The 22,705-nt window shown below is 35.5% G+C and overlaps 1 protein-coding gene across 1 annotated transcript in view; it reads right to left on the minus strand.

The window, feature by feature from the left end:
• The window catches only part of gli3 (GLI family zinc finger 3), a 218,064-nt gene that overhangs the window by 74,284 nt on the left and 121,075 nt on the right, over positions 1-22,705 (minus strand). Inside the window, exon 4 of the mRNA XM_066687330.1 lies at positions 22,220-22,325. Within this exon, the coding sequence (XP_066543427.1) occupies positions 22,220-22,325 (106 nt within the window). The remainder of the gene's footprint in view (positions 1-22,219; positions 22,326-22,705) is intronic.

Here is a 22,705-nt window from a genome sequence, read left to right on the forward strand (position 1 = left end):
CTTAATTTTGTCAAATTGTCCACTGTTCAATGTTATACCCTGCTATATGTATTTCTCTAAAATGTAGCATATACCACCAATTCTCATCTAGTGGTTAATGGCTCTAATATGGTTCGATATTAAAGCCATATTTCTGAACTTATATACATGGTTGCATTTAATTTATCATAATGACCTTTGTTTTTTAATGTCTGATATTGTATACATTGAAAACTTTTATCTGCAATACATTTCAAACTATTTATTGCACTAGGCTTCATTTACAGTATTTGCAATTTGATACTGCAGGAATTTTTCAATATAAGAGGAAAACATGATTTATGTATATTTAGTTGATTTTTTTCTTTGACATCAAATAAAATAAAAATATATATATTTACAATATCATAAAATATACCTATATAGGTGCTTGATTGGATTTGTGGATAATCTGTACATTAAATGACAAATGTATTAGGACTGTTACTTAATTAATTTGACTTATTCCCTTTTATATAAGAAAACAAGCATATGATGTCCAGAACTCTATTTCAGGACTGATCTTTAAACTGTATGTCTTCGGTCTTTTGGGAAACCTGGAAATAAATGTTGATGTTTTAATGTTTACTTCTTAAGGAGAGAGTAAGTAGGCTGCAGGCAGTATTGTTCTCAAAGGACCTTACTAAATATACTATTTCCCAAAAAGGTGTAGAATTTTTTTGCAGCTCTGCTTCATACATCATTTTCAATCTGCAATTTTACCTACAATATATTAAAGCTAACAAACCAGCTTAACGCTGTAAAAAGCATTCTGCATTTTAAGGTAGGTAATGTATTACAAAAAGCCCCCCCCCCATTATGATTGTGTATTTATCTGTATTCTCTCCAAATCCTGAAATTGCCTACAAATAGATACTTTTCTTCACATCATTCTAGCAGGCTCCAACTTTTTTTTTTTTTATGTGAAAATTGAAGAGGCTTTGTGTCAAATACAGCTAAAGCCAGCCTCTCCATATCAAAAACCCTGCAAGAAAATTACTGTGCAGATGATAAGGCTCCAAGATAGAGTGGAGAAAAAAAAAAGTGACTCTACTCAATTTATCCTGCAAAATTGGTATGACTGAATATTTTTCATTCAGGTGACTGATATTATCAGTAAAACTGCAATGCAGATAAATAAAGGAGGCTTCTGTCAAGAATAAACACCATTAATCATGAAGTCTCGCTTTGTGAGTGGCTGTCCTCTGGATCCACAAAAGGGGGGGGAAAGCTCACGACTTTACAAGTGGCAGGTGACCTGTATTTGTACTTCTTCAGCATTTGAAGAGTTCTCCGGAAACAAAATTAATACTGTAGCCTGGGTTTCTCTCTTCAAACTGCCTTCTAATAGGCCTTTGCTAATTTAATAATGGACAACTGATTCTGCTGTGTAAGGTGGAGGAATTACATAACTTGTGAAAATGTAGGTTTTGAAAATATAAATTATATTTTCTTCTTTAAATTAGCAACACTGTTGTTTGATTTATTTTGTTTTTGTTTTGTAATTGTATTACAAAACTCTATTATCCAACTGCCCCCCTCCCCCCACCCTCTGGAAATCTAGAGAAAAAACAGCCAGCTTTTGTTATATAGATAGTAGTCTTTAAAGGGTTAGGCACATTTCATTGATCCTGAACCACTTACTGCTGTATGTATTCATGTTTGCAATTGTAGAAAATGCCTGAAGGGCAAAAACAGAAATAAAATAAACGGCTCTTTGAGACGAGCAAATCCGTCGAACTGATGGTGTTCATTTGTAATGGTTAAAACAGGATTCTTTCTAATGTTCACAAAGTCAAGACATTAATTTAATTAATTAAATCATTAATTTCTTTGTATTTGAAGATACAAATTACACATTATATATTTTTTTCCAATAATTAGTTTAGTATCCCAAGTGATGATCCGAGCTCTGTCTGATAGTCTAAGGCAAATATGTGCTTTCATGTTTGGCAATTTCTTTAAATGCATGGAACTATTAAGCCATTTTTCAATTCTGCCATGTGTTTCAACACCTAGGCAGCACAAATCATGGGTGATAATCTTCTATAAGTTGTCCTTATTTATTTATTTCACAATCATTTACAAACCCAATGTATTATATCAGTAGGCAACTGAAGAGCATCATTTAAACTCACAGGAATTACAGTGCTCCACTACATGCCATTTTACAAGAAGAGAGAATTTTCCTCTTTAATGTTTCTTCATTAAGCAGGAATTGCGCAATGCCCTACACGCTAATGGGGTTAACAATGTTGCTGGCTCCCTCGTGTTAAAGGCAGTTAATGCTCAGGCTACCCCTGCCTGGGATACCTGCGACTGGGAGTTAAGGACTAATCATGCAGGAAGGAGCAAATCGGCTGGAAGAATTAGGCAGCTTGTGGCCCTGAGGAATGGAATTCATGCAGAAAAGTCATTGTCAGAGCGAGGCAAGGGAACCGCGTGGGACGAAAGCAAAATAAACAGCTTAACAAAGAAAACAAAAGCTCTCGAACACTGGCACTTCTAATGCTTGAATACACTGGATGAATATAACCAAAAGAAAGGCTCATCAAAGGAGACCCCTAACAAGCATATATATCTGTGTTTACTGCTTATAAGAGCTGATAAACTATGTAAAGTTTTTTTCTTGGAGTCTGCTGAGTGTTCAGGCATCCAAAGCTTTCCATCTGGAAGGAGGTGTCAAGATTAGGAGTCTTTATGCTAAATGTGCACTACTAGAAATGCGTAGTTTAGGCTTCCTGACAACATTTATGTAAATAATATAACATACCTACATAAAATGTTCTTGGCTAGTTAACTGGGTTTTGTAGCTGGGAAAGGGAAACAAATTGTATTAAAAAATAATGTTAACAGAAAACTAACTTTGTAGAGGCTACGTCAAGACATCCTAAATATTTTTAAAAGAGGTTTATTTATGTACCTTGCTCTTGCTCATTTTATTGTTGTTACCATGATAGCCTTTATCATGTCCCTGCTGACAATAACTGTCTGATCTGAACTGATATTATTCTACTAAAACAAACTAAACAGAAAACTATTAATGGTTAATTTTGAAAGTTCTATTATATATAGCTATTCATCTGAGAATATTGTGTGATTTGAATATAAAATTGTTGCTATATTATGTATGAAACTGTTTAAGTATTTACATGCAGCAGGCAGTATATTTTGGTCTGCTAACAAATCCAGATTTTAAGCATAGAAATATATGTGAAAATTGAATTAAGAAACAGTGTAAAAGCACTTGCATTTTTACTATAACAATCATTTGTACCAGAGTGGGCCGCTAGTGTGTTCACTTCATACATACTGCCAGCTGCTTGATAAAACTGAAAAGGGTTGGCAAGTAAACACTGGATAAATAAATTATGCTATCAATACCAATTAATACAATCTTTATGATTCATTCTGATAATGTAATATTGAACTCAAAATATGATGTACAGCTGAACACACAGCTCTGTGAATTTAATCAATGCAGGGGCTTAAAATTATAATTATAATCCCTAACTTTAGAAAAGTTGTATCAAAAGATATTTAGTAAGAATTATTGATCACCTTCTAAAGCAGGGGTTCCCAAAGTGCGGCCCAGGGGCCAAATGCAGCCCTGAAGGATGTTTGGTGCGTTCCCCCAAAACCAACCTTCAACCACCCCTTTTCTGAACCTTTACTATATTTTTAAACTTTCAGAAAAATTCCGGTTACAAATTGCACATGTAATTTGAGGGAAAATATTCCCTAACAGAAATATATAGGAAATAAAAAGGTATGATTTGGGACATATTTAGTTTTCATCGGTGGTAGGAACCCCTGTTCAAAGCCTAGACAACATTTTGCCAAATCTGGAAAGTTCTTTCCATCATGGGGGCCCCACTATTGAAATAAATGTATATACAACTGTGGGAAAAAATAAGAGACCACTCCAATTTCAGAAATCAATGTTAAGTGCTCTCAAATTTTTTACAGAGCTGTGTATATATATATATATATATATATATATATATATATATATATGTGTGTGTGTATATATGTATATGGTAGAGAGTACATTACTTTAGTAACCATATACAAACATATTATATTTTTTTGTAATTTACATAAAGGTTGTGAGGAAAGACAATCAATCTAGGATACTGAACTTGTTTTTCAAAACAAGGTAAAAATATAATAATAATAATAATAATAATAATAATAATAATAATAATAATAATAACAACAATAATGATGATTATATTACTTCTAATATAATACAAGTATAAAATGCTTGCAGATCCCCCCCCCCCATCTAAAATGGAAGGCATTGTATTAGGAAAGCAGTGTTACACTCCGTTACCCAACAAGACCACTGCAACAGGTTTGACAGCAGCTTCTATATAGTCAGCTTGCTTCTGGTTCACCGATTGTGAATAACTCCAGTCAATATCTGCTCACTCAAGTAGTACTGCTGACTATAGCACAAAGAACAGAGGAATTTCACCCAAGGAGCAAGAACTCGAGCCTAGGAACAAAGAAATAAATTTAGAGTCCAATTTTCTCAGGCACTGATGACAGAGCTAGATATTTCAATCAGCACTTGTACAATGATTACAGTTTCCTCTCCATGTTCTTCAAAGTAATTATTGCTTTAAAAGGTCATCATTGGGTGTACTATTGTATTTATCTTCATTTTCATTGCTTCTAAATATATTGTTATTTTAAACAGTGAGTTCAAGCAGACATCCTTTAGACCCTTTTAAATCAGAATGCAAAAAAGCAGCGGTGCTCTATATGTTGTATGATACAATACGCTATTCCCTGGGGTTTATAGTTTACATTAATTACATTAATGTACACTATATTAAGTACACCCTGTTACACTATCAGACAACTACTTCTCAGCAAATTTGTTAAATTCAGTAAAAAAAATAATTGATGGTCGGAAAGGCAATTGTACTAGCTTCATCTCTTTGTAATTTTCACATTTGGCTGGTATTAAATACTGACAACAGTATGGCTAATACAGCAACTCTATTTGCTGTGTTATGTCAGAAAGTTACCTTTTACTTCAAAAACACCACTATATAATTATTCTTTCCTAGTAAATAGATTTAAATGGTTATGATACATTTATCAATCACTCCATCTAAGTTGCTGTGTAGATTTCTGCAAACACTATATGCATCTTTCAGCAAGAAAACAATACCGTAGCACTTTCAATATACTGAAATAGATAAGGTTCTCAGACACTGGAAGATAATCACAATCCATCACAAGACTGAAATGTACATGCAACTGTGGCTAGACATAAGATCTTGAAACATGTAATTGTTATTACAAAACCATAGCCCAAATAGTCATGACATAGAAGTTATCACATTTTCTGCATCCTTTGCTTGTAATGTTGATGCTGGAAAAAATCCTATTATCTTTTTTAATTACAAATAAAAATGGAAAAGTCTGATTGCATCAGTTTTCATCCCCTTTGCGATGACACACTTAAATAAGCTGTGTTGCAGCCAATTGCCTTCAGAAGTCACATAATTAGTTGAATAGGGTCCACCTGTGTGCAATTAAAGTCTCACATGATCTCAGTTTAAATACACCTGTTTCTTGAACGTCCCAGAGTATCCAAGCAACCAGCACACCATGAAGACCAAGGAGCATTCAAAACAAGTCACAGAGAAAATGGTGGTGGCAGCATCATGTTATGGGGATGTTTATCAACGGCAGGGACTGGGAAATTTGTCGGGATTGAGGGCACAACTGATGGAGCCAAATATTGAAATATCCTAGAGAAAAACCTGCTTCAGTCTGCAAGAGACTTTGGAGGTTCACCTTTCAGCAAAACAATGATCCTAAACACACAGCCAAAGCTACACTGGAGTAGTTTAAAAACAAGAAGCTGAGTGTAATAGAATGGCCCAGACAAAGCCCAGACCTCAAGCCAATTGACAATCTGTGGCAAGACTTGAAAGTTGCTGTTACCCAATGGTGTCCATCCAACTTGAGAGAGCTTGAGCAATTTTGCCAAGAAGAATGGAAAAAAATTACAGGAAAGGGATGTGTAAAGCTGAAAGAGACTTACCCAAGGGTGCTGCCAAGGGTGATTCCACCAAGTATTGAGGGGGGTGAATACTTATCCATAATGATAAATAACCCAAACAGGTAGGTGTTATGTTGGGTGTACCAGAGACTGAAACATATACCCAAACATGGCCGCAGCATGCACCTTTTTAAAAATCCACCCATTCAGACTCTCATAAATACCCACAAATGCATGCAGACATTTGTTGATATGTTAAAATTAACATATCAGACAACCAAGAACACAAGATAATATTTGTTTATATACTTTTTGTGGATGGTGGTAAAAACATGTCACACAATGTAGCTGGCTGATTCTCATTCTCTCATATATATATATATATATATATATATATGAGAGAGAGAGAGAGAGAGAGAGAGAGAGAGAGAGAGAGAGCATTGGCATCTGAAATTAACAGTTAACAGTGTTAAGCACAACATAAAATAATTAGTTTAAGAATGATGAGACTCATCCAAATTGTATTGGACATGAATGTTCCATGTAGAATTTACATTCATATCTAGGAGGGTAAATACAGTACTGTTAAAAAGCTTTGTTGCATGCGAAACACATTACATTTCTTTTTGCTTCCAAAATATGTCTTAAAGTTTTTTCTTAGTCTATGTTGTTTTGTCATTTTAACACCATACCTGGCTGCACGTGTTGCAACAAAACCAGGTAAGTGCAGTACAGAAATGGCAGGCATGGTAAACGGTTATTTATAAAATAAAATAAAATAAAAAATGTGTATCATTCAGACCCAAGAAAGTTTGGTGTCAAGTCACTACTGAGAGTCGATCCTACTTAAGTGTGTGGTATAACACTAACACAATTCTTACCATTAGTTACCATTTTATATAAGTATTTTTGTTACTAAATTGGGAAAACGAAACTGCAAACACTTAACTCCATTTTCAATCTCACAAACAAAACTAATCTAAGAGATCCGGAGTCCTTCTTTTGTGTGAAGTACAAAATCATCTTATTTTCCTGCATATTAGAAACATTGTTTTTCTCCCTACTGACTAATCCATTAGAACTATGCCCACACACTGAAATACCATTTTTTCCCCACCTTAATATAAAATGCCATACTGGAATATATTCTGTATATATTCATAAGGTTGCAGATTATTATTGGGCGGTAATTGCACTTCTCTAATGCCTAATAGGGCATACTTGGAAAAACAAAGGACAGTTAATTTGTGATTTCCTCTGCTCATTCAGAAGCAAATTAAGTGTCAAACAGCTAATACAGAACATATTTCATTTTATGAGCTTTTAATTTAATTCTGTCTCATATTGTTGATACTCTAATGTATGGTGTTTCATTTGAAAAGGAGGGTAATAAATAAACATGTTTCAATTAGACTTTAAAATAATAGGATATGATTTCATGTTATGCTATATACTACTTATAAATGTATCAATATTACTTCAAAATGAGCACACAATCACTAGTGTTCTCTGGACATAAATGCCCACTTCTGCTTTATGGTGTACCAGAGACTGCTTCTCAGATTTATTACATACCTCCGGGCAAAACTGAACTGTAATTACAACTCAGTAATGAGGGACTGCTCAGGAAAGTATTGCAATAATATTAGATGTGTACTTAGGCACATAGTTAAGAGTGTTAATAACGATTAATTCTGTTCACTAAGGAGAACTTGTCTTAAAACAATTTCATTCCCCCCCACCCCCCTCAGTACATATGTAATCATACCACCATTAACAAATTGTTGCAAATATGTAGAACGCCGTCCGAAAGCTGTGGCCTGCAAATAATACATTTAGCTTTTACTCACTTTTTTGTCTGCATCTGACAGGTGAATTTTAGGAAAAGATTAACACTTGTGTGCCTGCTTTCATCAACAAGGGATACAATGTATTCTCTATTCAGATATTGTGTGTAGGTTACATAAAAGTAAAAACAGTATAGAAAAGTATTCCCTTAACAATTCAACTAATCTAATTTAGAAGAAATTCAAGAACAAATCCATGTATATGTCCACCTAAACAAACATTCTACATTGATGGAGCTAGTACTCAACTAAAATATATATAACCCTCTGTAATAAAATTAAAATAAAAAAAAATCTTAATTTCTAATTTTATCAAATATCAAAAAATAAAAGGGCCAATTAATAACAAAATTAATTATTGCAAATGGATTTTGCACTGCTAACTTTTTGTGGTATCAAATCTAAAAAGATTTACAGTGCCAAGCGAGCTTCTTGCAGATCTTGATTTGCAAAACAATGCAGTGGGAGTGGTCACATTCTAGCGGTATTAAATCAGGAAAATTCCTGGGAGAAAACAATCATATGGTTGTGATTTTCATGTGTTGTCGTGTGTTATTTCGTGTCTTATTGGTAGTCAATATAACAGGCGGCTAGTGTTATCACCAAATACCTGTTTACAAGCCCCCATAGACTCACATGCTAAGAAATTCCCAACAAAAATAATAATAAAGTACCCCACTAATATAAAGAAAGTAGTAAATATGAATGGACCCATTACAATATAAAAAATAGGAAATTAACACCTTAAATACAGTAACAATATAAAATATCAACCAAATAAAAAAGTAAAATATCTAGTTTTACACTGGATTACAGTTGTAATGCCAAAATGTAAACAAAACATGTTTGGCAAATGTAGAAACAATACAAGTGTTACATAGGCATATATCCATATACATCCTTGAGTATATGGTGAAATTATAGAATGCTTACAGTAAATTGAAAGAAAGGTGTGACAAAATCAGATGAATAAATTAGATGTGGCTCCCAACATTCATACAAAAAAATGTAGCCTGCCGTTGTGCAGACAAAAAAAAATGTGTTAATATTGTGTGGCATTTTAAAATAATTGTTTTTGCATCAGTTGGTCCTTTTAATTTATTCATTGTTTTACTTATTCTTTGCTTATGTTTTTAGCTGCCCGCCTGTTTGTTTTTTGCATATTTGTTTAATTTATTCTTATGCTTCTGTTAATTGTACTCTTTACTTTTCTTTTATATCGTCTTTAAATTGTCTTCCCTCTTGGTAGAGGAGCTATGTTATATAAATTGCTTAGAAATAAACGGTTTCGCATATAACTGCTTAGTCTAAACAATCAGAGATTGCTATTTATTAAATAAGTTAATACAGAAAAAAGTAATATGTAATTTCTGACAGTATTTTACCATCAAAATTTTTCCACAGCCAAAGGGATAATTAAAGACTAACTTTTGAGCTAACAGCAAGTTACAAAGATTCCTTATAAATAACAGATATAGATATACAATATTTGCATGTGTCTATATATATTAAATATAATGGGGGAAGCAAATTTGTAAAACATACACTAAGACAAGGAACATTTTATACAGCAAAACTTTTTTTCTAGGTATACTCAAAATCTTGCTAAACGTGTTTTGACTGATAACACTGTGGATGTTTTTTTAATGCTTCCAAAGCCATGTTCCTTTGCATGTTCTGCTATTATCTCTGTATAAGCTAAATGCTAAATTATATTTGCCATTTTGTTGCAATGACATTGGCATCAATCATCCAGGGTTTCTAAACGCGATAGATGGGGACTGTGAAAATGCAGCATAAAAAATTCATTACTGTTAGTAACAGTCCCTCAGAAAAGATATGACACCGTGCAAGGAAATATAATGATGAAGAATATCAAAAATAATATGACCCAAGTAGCTGCTCTATCCAATTTTTACTCTTGCAGAGTGATTGCTTCCTTCCTTAAATTCCCTCTCTGCAGTTCAGCTAAACTCATTTCTCACAACAGCTTCTTTAGGTAGGAGCTAATAATTGTTTGTTTTAAGTTAAACATTTCTCCACTCTGTCTTGTTATGATGTAGAAAATGTAAGCAATATACATCTTACATTATGTCATTTAATTGAAGGACACAGGTTAGTTACAGATTATTTATTTTTTATTATTTTTTTAGATGTGTACTTTTTTAATGAATGCTAGGGAATCATGAAATGTAATACCTAATAATATAAATATGACAATATAAATATAAATTGTTATTATTATTATTATTATTATTATTATAGTAATAATACAAACCAAAAATTTAAATAAGCCACAAAAGGAAGAAAAATAAGACCACGTTATGATGCACATTCCAGATAATCCTGATATGTTAGTAATAACGTATCTTTGGGCTTTACGTAAATTTAATTTGTGCAGCAGTTAATGTAAATGATATCAGAAGCAAATTACTAATAAGCTGAATAAGGGATAGACCAAATCCAAACTTTGACCTACCTGCAAAATGTAAATTACAAACTTGTATAGTATTACGTTTTGATTTATATGTAGTAGACAATAAATTAAAACACAATAGGATACAGGTTTGTACTTTGCAATCCTTGTGTAGGTCAGAGTTTTGACTTGATCTAGCCCTAAGGGCAGAATTAAATAAAAAATGTTCACAAAGTGCGAGCATGAAAAGTTGCAGAAGAGTCGGAGGGAATCTCGCAGCTCAGCTCCTCACTGAATTAAATCTAAAATGTGAGGAGCTGCGAGCGAGGAGGAGCCGTGTTTTGCCAGCATGGTTCCAGCATGGGCGGGCAGCGCGAGAGAAACCGCGAGCCAATCAAGGTGCTTGTTGTTCAAGATAAAAGCGCAACTTCTCCATGCGAGACACAACGGGATTAAATCAAAACTTTGTCCCACCCGTTAATAGCAAACTACAGAACTGTATTCAGTTGCAGCTTCATTTTCAGTTAGATGCCAATTTCTAATAATAAATGTAACTGCTATGTAACCGCTACAGGTTTGTAGTTTGCTATTAGCGGACAACCTTATCCAGGCATTATCTATTAGCCGGTGGATTAATGCTGATATCTTTGGTTATATATAAATACCAGAACAATGCAAATCTCTTATTCAGGGATGCTTTAAATCAGCGTTTACTTGTCATGTGCAATTTGCACTTTGTATTGCTCTGTTTTGTAAGACGCCCTGGATAAGGGTGTCTGCTAATAAATAAATAAATAAACAAACACATAATATAATAATAATAATATGTGTAGCGCGGTGCATTAAAAAAAAAACTGACCCACTGGCTAATACAAAACTACAAAATTAACATCATAGTGGTTACATTAATCATTAGAATAAACGATCAACTGAAGAATTAAGCCGCAACTGAGTACAGTTCTGTAGTTTTGTATTAGCGGGTGGGTCAAAGATTTGATTTAATCTGGCCCCTAGTTTGCCTGCATAATGTCGGTCGCTCATTTCAGGTATTTAATTTTCTACATTTTCCGGATGGAGGACCCCCAGACCACCGTCATGAATTCCTTATTATGGCTCGCCCTCCTTCCCCATTCCCCCCCACCCCGAATTCCTGGCTACGCCACTGATCCATACATAAATACTCTTTACAGTACACGTTGTAATATGACAATGTAATATAATTGTGTATGTCAGTTGTATATATGTCAATCTATATAATTGATTTTCCACAGTGCCAGCTGTGATAGCGTTGCTGATAGAGGCTCGGCATGCTCCAACAATGTCCCCTACTGTAGTTTGAAAGGAGCCTGTAGCATAATAGGCTAACACGACACATAATTGTCTCTACAGTGAGAGGATGGTTGCGTGCACATCTATTATTCAATTTATCCTTCAGCAGGTGACACAAGAATTCTATACTGTGTCTATCAAACCGATAACGTCTTGTTAAAAGGTGATCCGGAAGGTCTAGAAAGTTTAGGTCATCGTCTTCGACGCCTTCGGGCAAGGAGAAGGATGCAGGCACTGATATCTGGCATTATAATTTTAATTGTCATAATAGTCCACTTCCTCTTTTATAGATGGCGATATGGTGTGTATTCAGTCCAATTGCATGATGCGTGTGTGATCTGTGATTAGAAATGAATGATTGACTGATGCTACATTATTACAGGTTTCATTATGCTGTTACGTAAATGTTATATATAGACTTATTTATATATGAAATTGGCCATATTTCCCCTTCGAAAATCTACAAAACATTATATTGAACATTTTTACGGGTTCTTGTGGCAATTAAATTGACCAATTAGTGGAAATTGCATTCCAACCTTCTTTCTATATTGTGTGTGTGTCAATGTAACGGTGCAGAACAGTACAGTAGTGTATTGTTATAATTTCCATGTTATATAGGCTACTGTGTCTAGGATATAGGCATAACGTTGGCCACCTGCTACTAGATAATTGATTGTTCAGATAGTTCATATTTTTCTAGAATAATATTTTCTACAAATCCTAAATGTTTGCAGTACATTGTGAAAGTTTTTTTTTTTTTTTTTTTTGGTGTGGGTTTTTTAACCACCCAACGTGCAGTGCAGAAACGTCATACACTTGTATGTGTACTGGTTTGCAAGTTAGACAACCATATATGCCTGTAACAATATTCTATAAATTTCATCCAGACGTCTCCAGATGCTTTACTTTTTTGTGTAAATATTCATAATAGCAATTATACAGCTGCTGACAGCAGTGTAATTCGATTTAGTGTTCGTTTCTTAAAAGTCGCCTTCACTCCCAAATATACATATAGCCCACGGGCGTCGCTAGACCCTATTTAGTGGGGCTTCAGCCCCCCTATATTTTCTGTCAGCCCCTCTAAAAATATTACGATCAAAGACGTATGAAGCAACGGAGAACACCGTCCAAACACCGCCCCCCATTACGCCGTCTTTAGAAACACCGTTTTCCAGCCCCCCTATAACTGTCAGTCGAGAAACGCCCCGGTATAGCCTATAGAGAGAGATGCATGAATTGTAGAAATTCTGTCCAAACATCGGGTACAAAATGCATAAATCAAAATCCACATTCAATCAGTGGTGAGTGCGTTGTATTCAAATGTATCATGCATGGAAACACCCCCCTTATATAGGGTATATGCTGAATATACATCAGTGTAGTGAGTACGAGTGAGGTGCAATATACACTCCATAGTAGGCATTTTTCCCACGAAAGATCTGATAAGAAGGAATCAATTGTTAAGACATGAAAGGAAGAAAGCAAGAGCAGTCATGAAACGAAAACCAAACGAAATGAGCACTGACACATTTCTCTCTGTGCATGAATAATAAGCAACATTTCGTTTAAGTGGATGTTGGGTGCAACATCTAATGTATTATTACACACACTGTACACCAGTTATTTCCACTGGACACACAGGCTGTGAGGCTGTGAATGATCCCAGAGCTGTACCTGCGCAAACCTGTGCCAGACGGGCTTTCTTTCCACTGTGCCTTAACCGCGAGAGGCTTTAGACAGCTCCGAAGATGTCTAAAACTAGGGGACCTGCGAGAGCATTTTCAGGGTGTATTCTCGCTGATATTTTCTTGATTTAATACAGCGAAAATGTAACCACTCCCACTGTATTGTTGGGTGGGATTAACTACAACTTTAACCAGCCACTAATAGCAAACTACACAACTGTACATCAGTAGCATCTCACTAAACATGAAAGCACGACTGAGAACAGTTGTGTAATTTTGTAGTAGCAGCTGTGTGAAAGCTGTGTTTTATTCTCTCGTGTTGTGCAAGAAAGGAGCTGCGAGAAGGTTGTATTGTGGCGCAAATCGGGTTAGATTTAATACCACGATAGTTTAGCAGCGTGATTTCCATTCGCAGTCATGCCGCTAATGTTTCTGCGAGCAACTCGCAGCACGAACATTTTTGATTTAATCCTGCCCTAAGTCTAGAAATCTAATCCCTCATCTATACCTAATGGCTTATATACATATGAAATGTATATTTTAATGGCATATAAGGTCTGACATTTTTTTAAAGGCAGACAAAAACTTGCTCAGAAATGCCAAGTGCCAAATATGGTCATCGGAAATTAATACTTTATAGGTCAATATCTGTTTCCAATGTAAACAAATCAGCCACGATGACATAAGCAAGGGTTCTCGCAGAAATGGCTTGAATAGTGCTGCAGGAAACAATGCATAATATAGAAATGATCACATGTAATACTGTGAAGAAGCCTGCTCGACAGAACTTGGAACCTGCGTCTTGTGTTCGGGCGATTCTTTATGTTGAACCATCACAAGGGATCAATTTTACAGTGGCATTTACACTCACCTAAAGGATTATTAGGAACACCATACTAATACTGTCTTTGACTGCCTTAATTCTACGTGACATTGATTCAACAAGGTGCTGAAAGCATTCTTTAGAAATGTTGGCCCATATTGATAGGATAGCATCTTGCAGTTGATGGAGATTTGTGGGATGCACATCCAGGGCACGAAGCTCCCGTTCCACCACATCCCAAAGATGCTCTATTGGGTTGAGATCTGGTGACTGTGGGGGCCAGTTTAGTACAGTGAACTCATTGTCATGTTCAAGAAACCAATTTGAAATGATTCGACCTTTGTGACATGGTGCATTATCCTGCTGGAAGTAGCCATCAGAGGATGGGTACATGGTGGTCATAAAGGGATGGACATGGTCAGAAACAATGCTCAGGTAGGCCGTGGCATTTAAACGATGCCCAATTGGCACTAAGGGGCCTAAAGTGTGCCAAGAAAACATCCCCCACACCATTACACCACCACCAGCAGCCTGCACAGTGGTAACAAGGCATGATGGATCCATGTTCTCATTCTGTTTACGCCAAATTCTGACTCTACCATCTGAATGTCTCAACAGAAATCGAGACTCATCAGACCAGGCAACATTTTTCCAGTCTTCAACTGTCCAATTTTGGTGAGCTTGTGCAAATTGTAGCCTCTTTTTCCTATTTGTAGTGGAGATGAGTGGTACCCGGTGGGGTCTTCTGCTGTTGTAGCCCATCCGCCTCAAGGTTGTACGTGTTGTGGCTTCACAAATGCTTTGCTGCATACCTTGGTTGTAACGAGTGGTTATTTCAGTCAAAGTTGCTCTTCTATCAGCTTGAATCAGTCGGCCCATTCTCCTCTGACCTCTAGCATCAACAAGGCATTTTCGCCCACGGGACTGCCGCATACTGGATGTTTTTCCCTTTTCACACCATTCTTTGTAAACCCTAGAAATGGTTGTGCGTGAAAATCCCAGTAACTGAGCAGATTGTGAAATACTCAGAGCGGCCCGTCTGGCACCAACAACCATGCCACGCTCAAAATTGCTTAAATCACCTTTCTTTCCCATTCAGACATTCAGTTTGGAGTTCAGGAGTTTGTCTTGACCAGGACCACACCCCTAAATGCATTGAAGCAACTGCCATGTGATTGGTTGGTTAGATAATTGCATTAATGAGAAATTGAACAGGTGTTCCTAATAATCCTTTAGGTGAGTGTATGTGTGCATACACTACTGGTAAAAAAATTTTGAACACCCCAATTTTTCCAGTTTTTAATTGAAATTTAAGCAGTTCAAGTCCAGTGAATAACCTGAAATGGTACAAAGGTTAAAAAAAAAAGTTTACCAAAAACTGAAAAAGAATGTACATTTCAGATTTATATACTGTAGTACTACACCCTCTTAAGCATTATTTGGCAGTGTTACGCGCATCTGCTGTGCATAGAAGTTACACTGTATTCCTACAATACGCAGATCGTTTGAAAGCTTATTCTCTTGGCTACCAGCGCGTTTCATTCTCAAACACATCCGATTTACAGTTTCTGTGTTGCCTGCCGTCATTCAGAGCCCAAGGGGTAAATGCGCTGTCTGCTCTGGGGTGGGGGGAGGGGGCAGTCTCATTCAGACGATAACATTATTTGTCAAATACAGAGTTCAAATCCAATTATGTAAAATCATAGTACAGTTTTCCATCTTGACATTTTGAGCTCTCTATGGGTGTGTGTTGCTTCTACATTATCGTCATTTAGCAGATGCTCTTATCCAGGGCGACTTACATTTGTACCCATTTATACAGCTGGGCATTTTACTGGAGCAATCTAAGTGAAGTACCTTGCTCAAGGGTACAACAGCATTGCCCCACTCAGGATGTGAACCCACAACCTTCCAGTTATGAGTGCAGAGCTCTAACCAATACTCCACAAGTGCTGCCTAATGTGGTAAAATGTGGATGGTCTTATTTTGATCATTAAACTTTCTGGTTCCAGAATATGTCATAATTGTCAATATTTTCTGAGATTTTATATTCCTACTCAAACCAAGTATATAAAACCATATAAAAAACTAAATGTTCACATCAGAGAATGCTGTTGAGAGTCTCAGCTTTCACGGGATACCAAACACTTGACAAACAACACAACAATGAAGAGTGCACATGGGATTAAAGAAAAGCACACAGATGCGGTGCTTAAATTAAGTACCAGAGGGGTCTGTTAGCTTTAGGGGTTCAATTGTGTTAAACAAAACGATTCCATGGTTTCTTTTTTATCTCCAATTGTTTATTTGTTCTACGCTTTACTTTCGCAGTACATTGAGTACATTAAACCGCGTAAATTTCAATAAAAACGGAAAAAATATTGGTGTTCTAAAACTTTTGACAGATAGTTTATATGTGTATAGATGTGTTACTTATGTGTTACCTACTTTTTAAGAAAAATAAATAACTATGTAATACTTTTTGTTTTGTTAAAATGTAATATCTACATCTTAATAGACTAGGTGTTATTAACTTACGTCTAGTCTCTCAGTCTACACGAAGTTCCATCTTTAAGAATATTATCAACAAACAAGAAAGAATACCTTGTTCCCGTCCTACATACACACCTGTTTATTGCCATATTAACACATTTATAATTAAAGGCAAATCCTATACAAGGTTTCAAATGCATTATTTTGAAAGTTTGGATATTTAATAGATTACAATTAAATCTAGTTTGTTTTACATATATAAAGTCTGTTCAATGTCTGTTCGTAATTTGTTTTGGTCTTTATTCTTTAAATCATTATCATCCTGTGTATCCAAAGTATTCTCTCTATCTGAAAACCCTTGTTCACCTTCATTTGCTATGTGTAGAAATGCAGCCATTGTAAAAAGGTTTTAAGGAACCTGAATAGGACCCTTAAGTTTCTTGAATGAAAATTACCCTGAAATAGTTTTTTGCAACCATTAACTAACTTAAAGGAAATACTTAAGTATATATACTTATATGATCAACTTAAGAATGATCCCTTCGGGGATTTAACTTAAGTTGTTTTATGCAACACACTTAAGCACCAGTTAAAATGAAAACTTAGGGAAAAATTAAGTTTTATGCAACCGGGCACTGGACTCTTGAGCCAAGGTAGAGATCGGCATTGTTGGTGTACACTTGAGCAAGGTACTTTACCTAGATTGCTCCAGTAAAAACCCAGCTGTATAATGGGTAATTGTATGTATAAATAATATGATATATTGTAACAATTGCAAGTCGCCCTGGATATGGATGTCTGCTTACAAATATAATTAGAATTAATTAAAAGATAAATAGAATACACAGATCCAATAAATAATTAAATTGAACTATGCAAAACAGTAAGGAAATGTATTACTGAAAATGTAAGAATGTTCAACAAAAACCCTTAGAACACCCCCATTACTTTTTGTAATACATAACTTGGTAAGATAACATTTGTTTAACAAAGCTCCCATGTACTTAATCTAAATATACCAAGGACGCATTTGCATTCTGGTAACACGAAAAGTTGCAGAAGACTCCAAGTTCTTAATATAGCAGCACCACTTCTGGCTGTATTAAATGTAAAATATGAAATAAAAAGTCCATTACTGCTGGATGTGGAGTTGTGTCAAGAGCACTCCTCCAGATATGAAACGAGGAGAAGGACTGGAAATTAAGGTTGCCTACTCACCCCATGTGAGTATTTTGAAGGCAGGGTGAGTGCCAAATATTTATTTTTTTCCCTGTGATTTATCGCAATGCCACGAGTTTTGCTAGATTGTTGCATCTTTGGTATTTTGTTTCATGCTGAACTAACTTCAATGATGCCAGTCAACCTTAAGCTTCCCACATCTGTCCTCGCGACACATCTGGCTGCAGAATCAATGGGCGAGTCGATGAGCAAATTCTTTGGAGAATACGTGAGCTGCATATTATCACACACCAGTGGCACTGAGTATTATTTGTACATCACTCGATATGTCCATACTACATGACTGAAGAGCTCGCCCAGTATTCCTCGGTATTATGGATTCCCAGCCTATGAGCTGAGGTAACTTTAACGTTAGCTAAATTGTGAAAAGTGCATCATTTTTCCTGAGCTCTCTAATCACAATACACACGTTTTTTTTTCTTTTTTTTACCCTTTTTAAATAATCTTTTCATTACCTGCTGAAATTATATGAAATTAGCCTACATAAAAAACAGTAAATTCATTATAACATGCAATATACAAAGAATTATATATTGTTAATAACCAAGGGTCAATTGCAACAAACTGAAAGTAGTGTACTAACTGGGGATGATCCTGTGGTTAGGATCTACAGCTCCGTACTAAACTAGTACGAAAGTTAAATACCCATTGCAACAAACATGGCGGCTGAAGTTAGTCACCAGCTACAGACTAAAAAAGGTCTCCATTGCAACGAACCCCAAAATCACTGCTGGTGCACTCTAGAGGCTAAGGGCCAACTTTTCTAAATTAACTATTCATAACCAGAAATCTTTTTTTTTTAACATATAAAATACATTTACATTTTAGTTTGTGACATTGACAACATATGTGTAATTTAAGAATAGCAGCAAATGCTCTGATGCTCATGGATACAATTGACCCAATAGCACTTATACTGCTATGTTTACAGTACAATAATCTCCTAACCTAGGGCCAGATTAAATCAAAACTTTGACCCACCTGCTAATAGAAAACTACAAACCTGTACATCATAGCGGTTACATATATGATTAGAAGAAAGTGGCATCTAAATAAAAATGAAGCTGCAACTGAGTACAGTTCTGTGATTTTCTATTAGCGGGTGGATCAAAGTTTTGATTTAATCTGGCCCTAGGTTAGGAGATTATTGTACTGTAAAAATAGCAGTATAAGGGCTGCTTAGTACTCTTTAATGCTGCCATTTACTTATGTATTTACTTTTATTGTGTTACTGTGACTTCTCCTATGCCTCCCTTCCTTTAGGGTACTTTTTATTTTTTCCTGGAGCCGCAAAAAATATTTGAGCCCTTATTTAGGCTATATTACTATTATCCCGGTTAACTGTCCGGTGCTATACGTGTCCGTAAGTGTCCGTCCTCCCCACTGAGGAAATGATTCCCTCTAAAACATTAAAGACTGGTTTAATAAATGCATCCATAAACGCCATGACTGAGACGTACACACTTTAGTTAAATTAACCTGCTATATTGTAGCTCCTGTTACTGTATGATTATCGTGAAAAGTGTATTTTGTTTCAGCTGTAACTTGCCCTGGTTAAAGACGTGTGATAAGTAAATTAAAAATAATACTGCAAAAAGTGTTGTTTGCAGTTACAAATCTGTAGTAAGAGTAATAAGTTAAGGGAGTCAAGTTGTGCCATCTACTAGCACATATCTTGACGATTATTACAATAATAACAATAATAATAATAAATAGCAAATATTTACTTTTTATTGTCGCACATGGAAACATTTTCTTAGTGAAGTAATGCTTGTCTGAATATAATGTTGTCTATACACGTTTAGCTCTTCCTAAAATCTCTTAACAGAAACGTGTATTTATTACACTATCTTCAATCATGTAAAGCAGAAATAATAAAATAGATACAAAAGTCCTTTCCACACCAGGCTCTATCGCTCGTAGTGTTTTCTGTCTTTGTTCTTAAAACGAAACACAAACCAAACCCACAGTCGCTGCTCCTCCCACAACAGGGACAGACTTCACAACAGCCTGGTTTTACAAAAAAGCTCTGGGACGTGTCCGGTACAGACCATGACCATGAAATCAAAATAAGCCTACTTTGATAACAGGATAAATAAAACAGATTTAAAAAATAACAAAAGTAAATAAGTGAACCATGTTTTCAGTAGGCGATGCTTTGTAAGCCTAGTCGCCACTGCGTTCATTCGTTGGGCAGCATTTATGACCTATTATGTTAGTTCAATTGACATAACTTGTAACTATAATATATCAAAAATTACATTGATACATTTGGCTATACATTTCTGTAGAATGCATTATCAAGAAACATCCTATTTCAATCATAGGCTAACTATAGGAATTAACTGTAGTTTGTTTCAGTTTCAGGAAGAAGGGGCACCGCTGGTTTAATTTGGAATAAAATTAAGTGGTAAAAATTACCAGTTCAATGCGACGTTATTCCTTATTTCTTTGTCGCCGCCACATACAGCAATCTATGGAGCTTTTGGGTTCTTTTTGAGTTTTTTTTTCATTAAAGGGTTCGTTTAAGAACCTCGAGGTCCGTCGTAAACACAAGGGAGCATTTAAGAACCCTTTATCATCATGATCGCGGTTGATTTAAGATATATTTAAGGTTCTTTAAGGATCCTTGTTTGCAAAGGAACCTTGGTGAAAGGTTCTAATTAGAACCTTTATGGGTTCCTCCACAGTATCAACCCCGGGAACCTTAAAAGGTTCTTATTAGAACCTTTACTTCATTAGAGTGTAAGAAGATTTTTGTTTTAAACTTACCCGTTTGTACATCATTGCAATATTAGCTAATTACTTTAATTCGATAATATACTGTATTTTATTAAAAGTGTACACGAAAATAAACTAAACAATACATACTAAAGCCAAATAAACAACACACTAACACTAGCCAATCGAACACGTATACCATTTAAATACAGTTAAACCTAATCAAAATACATACAATTTGACAGTCTCTTAACCAAACGAACAACTAACAATACAAAAACACCAAGAACTTCAACCTTGGCATGTGTCATATAGATTATGCTAATTGTATTACAAGAAGTAAGTATTCAGCTGTCAGTGAGTGTTGCCAACTCACCGTTATCATTCAAACATGCAGACGTTTGGGTCAACACCACACTGTGCACTGTCCATAATAATACTATAATAAAATACAAAGTTTGACCTTTGCGCTGTGGGGGCTAAGACACATTTTGGGGTTGCTGTAGTTAGTTAAACTGTGGTTAAGCCTTGCCTATTCTAAGAATTAATCTTCTCATACATGAGCCTATGTTAATGATAATTTTAAATTCCATACGATTACATAGAGACACAAGAAACGCCCTTTCTGATAAACTGCAACATTATGGGCTGAAGCCGTTTTATGTGAGCCTGGAGTTTTATTGGTTAGAATAGACGTGTCTGCTCCTATTGGCTAGAAAGACTGAAGTGGGTTTGGCACAGTGCATGATTGAGAGTTGGTCTGTCTCGCCGCAGACCAAACATACAGGAAAGCCAGCAGCGTTTCTTTTTTTGTCAAAGACCAGGGAGCCGCTGAGGAGGGGGTAAAGAGCCGCATGCGTAGAGCCGCGGGCTGCCGACCCCTGCTTTAGGACATACCTAGGATTTCACTGTATTATATCTGCACTTGTTACCTCATTATACTAGCATGTATGCTTATTGTATTTTGTACTGATTGTACAACTGCACTTTTGTAATGCTTTAAAATGTATTTTTTACTGATTGCAATGTTGCACTTTTGTAATGTGTTAAAATGCTTCTTGTGTCACCCTGTAGTGTCCTTGTTTAATTTAAAGATAAAGATAGAGTTAAAGATAGCACAACAGTGAGCTACTAACATTTGCTCGTCCTGAAGGATAGAATAACATAACATAGTAACAATTAAATTATAGTTAAATAATGCTAAACTGTAGGCTAATAAGCCATCAAACATTGTTGCTTTAAGGGCAAAAGTCTATTTGGAGGACAGGATAAGGCCTATAGACAGGAGTAAAAGCAACTTACATTTCGTACAGGTACGGTTGTATCATTAACCGCAAACAAATCTGTGTTATGGACGTTTCCACAGTAACTTAATCAGATTTTTAGATTAAGTTTGGTATTGTTTATTTAAAAACACACTCTCACAGCAATAGAAGTTGTTGAGTTTAGGAAGTAAAACAAAATCTAAATTGTTTCTATATTTAATGTACAATTAGTTTTTAATATGGAAGCCTGATTGATGTTGATTTTTGTTGTTGTATACATCTAATCTACACACACACATATAAAGTGTGTCCTTAATGGCTGTCAAAGACAAACACAGTCATGAGGAGTACTTACACATGCAGAGGCGGTACTGGAGAAGGTTCATATATGTAGCGTCCCTGTGCATGCCGGTCATCAATTGGAACAGGAGGTTGAAAAGCTGGGAAGAACTGAGGAGGGGCTGAAGGAAGTAAAGAAAAGAAAATTAAAACGCATACAATACTTTTTACATGAGCAATGGAGGCAAATGTACTTATGACTGCTCTGATGTTTAGTGCTGCAATGAATATTCAATCAAATTATCACATTATCACACAAATGTTAAGATCAATTAATCAGGTCCCCCTCTTTTGGTGTATGTAGAGTCTAATAAAGCCCTGGCCACACAGCCACCTTGCGGACTTTACATCAAAATAGAAATTCATTTAAATGAATAAGTGTTCACTCAGAACACATAAAAGTGTGACCAATGTGGTCAATTGTTTTATCTTTTTCATGTAAAACTGTAACACACCACATCTTCAAAATGCAGTTAATAACTTGTAATAAAGCAATGATGGC

This window comes from Amia ocellicauda, chromosome 2, assembly GCF_036373705.1.
Source record: "Amia ocellicauda isolate fAmiCal2 chromosome 2, fAmiCal2.hap1, whole genome shotgun sequence".
Lineage (NCBI taxonomy): Eukaryota > Metazoa > Chordata > Actinopteri > Amiiformes > Amiidae > Amia > Amia ocellicauda.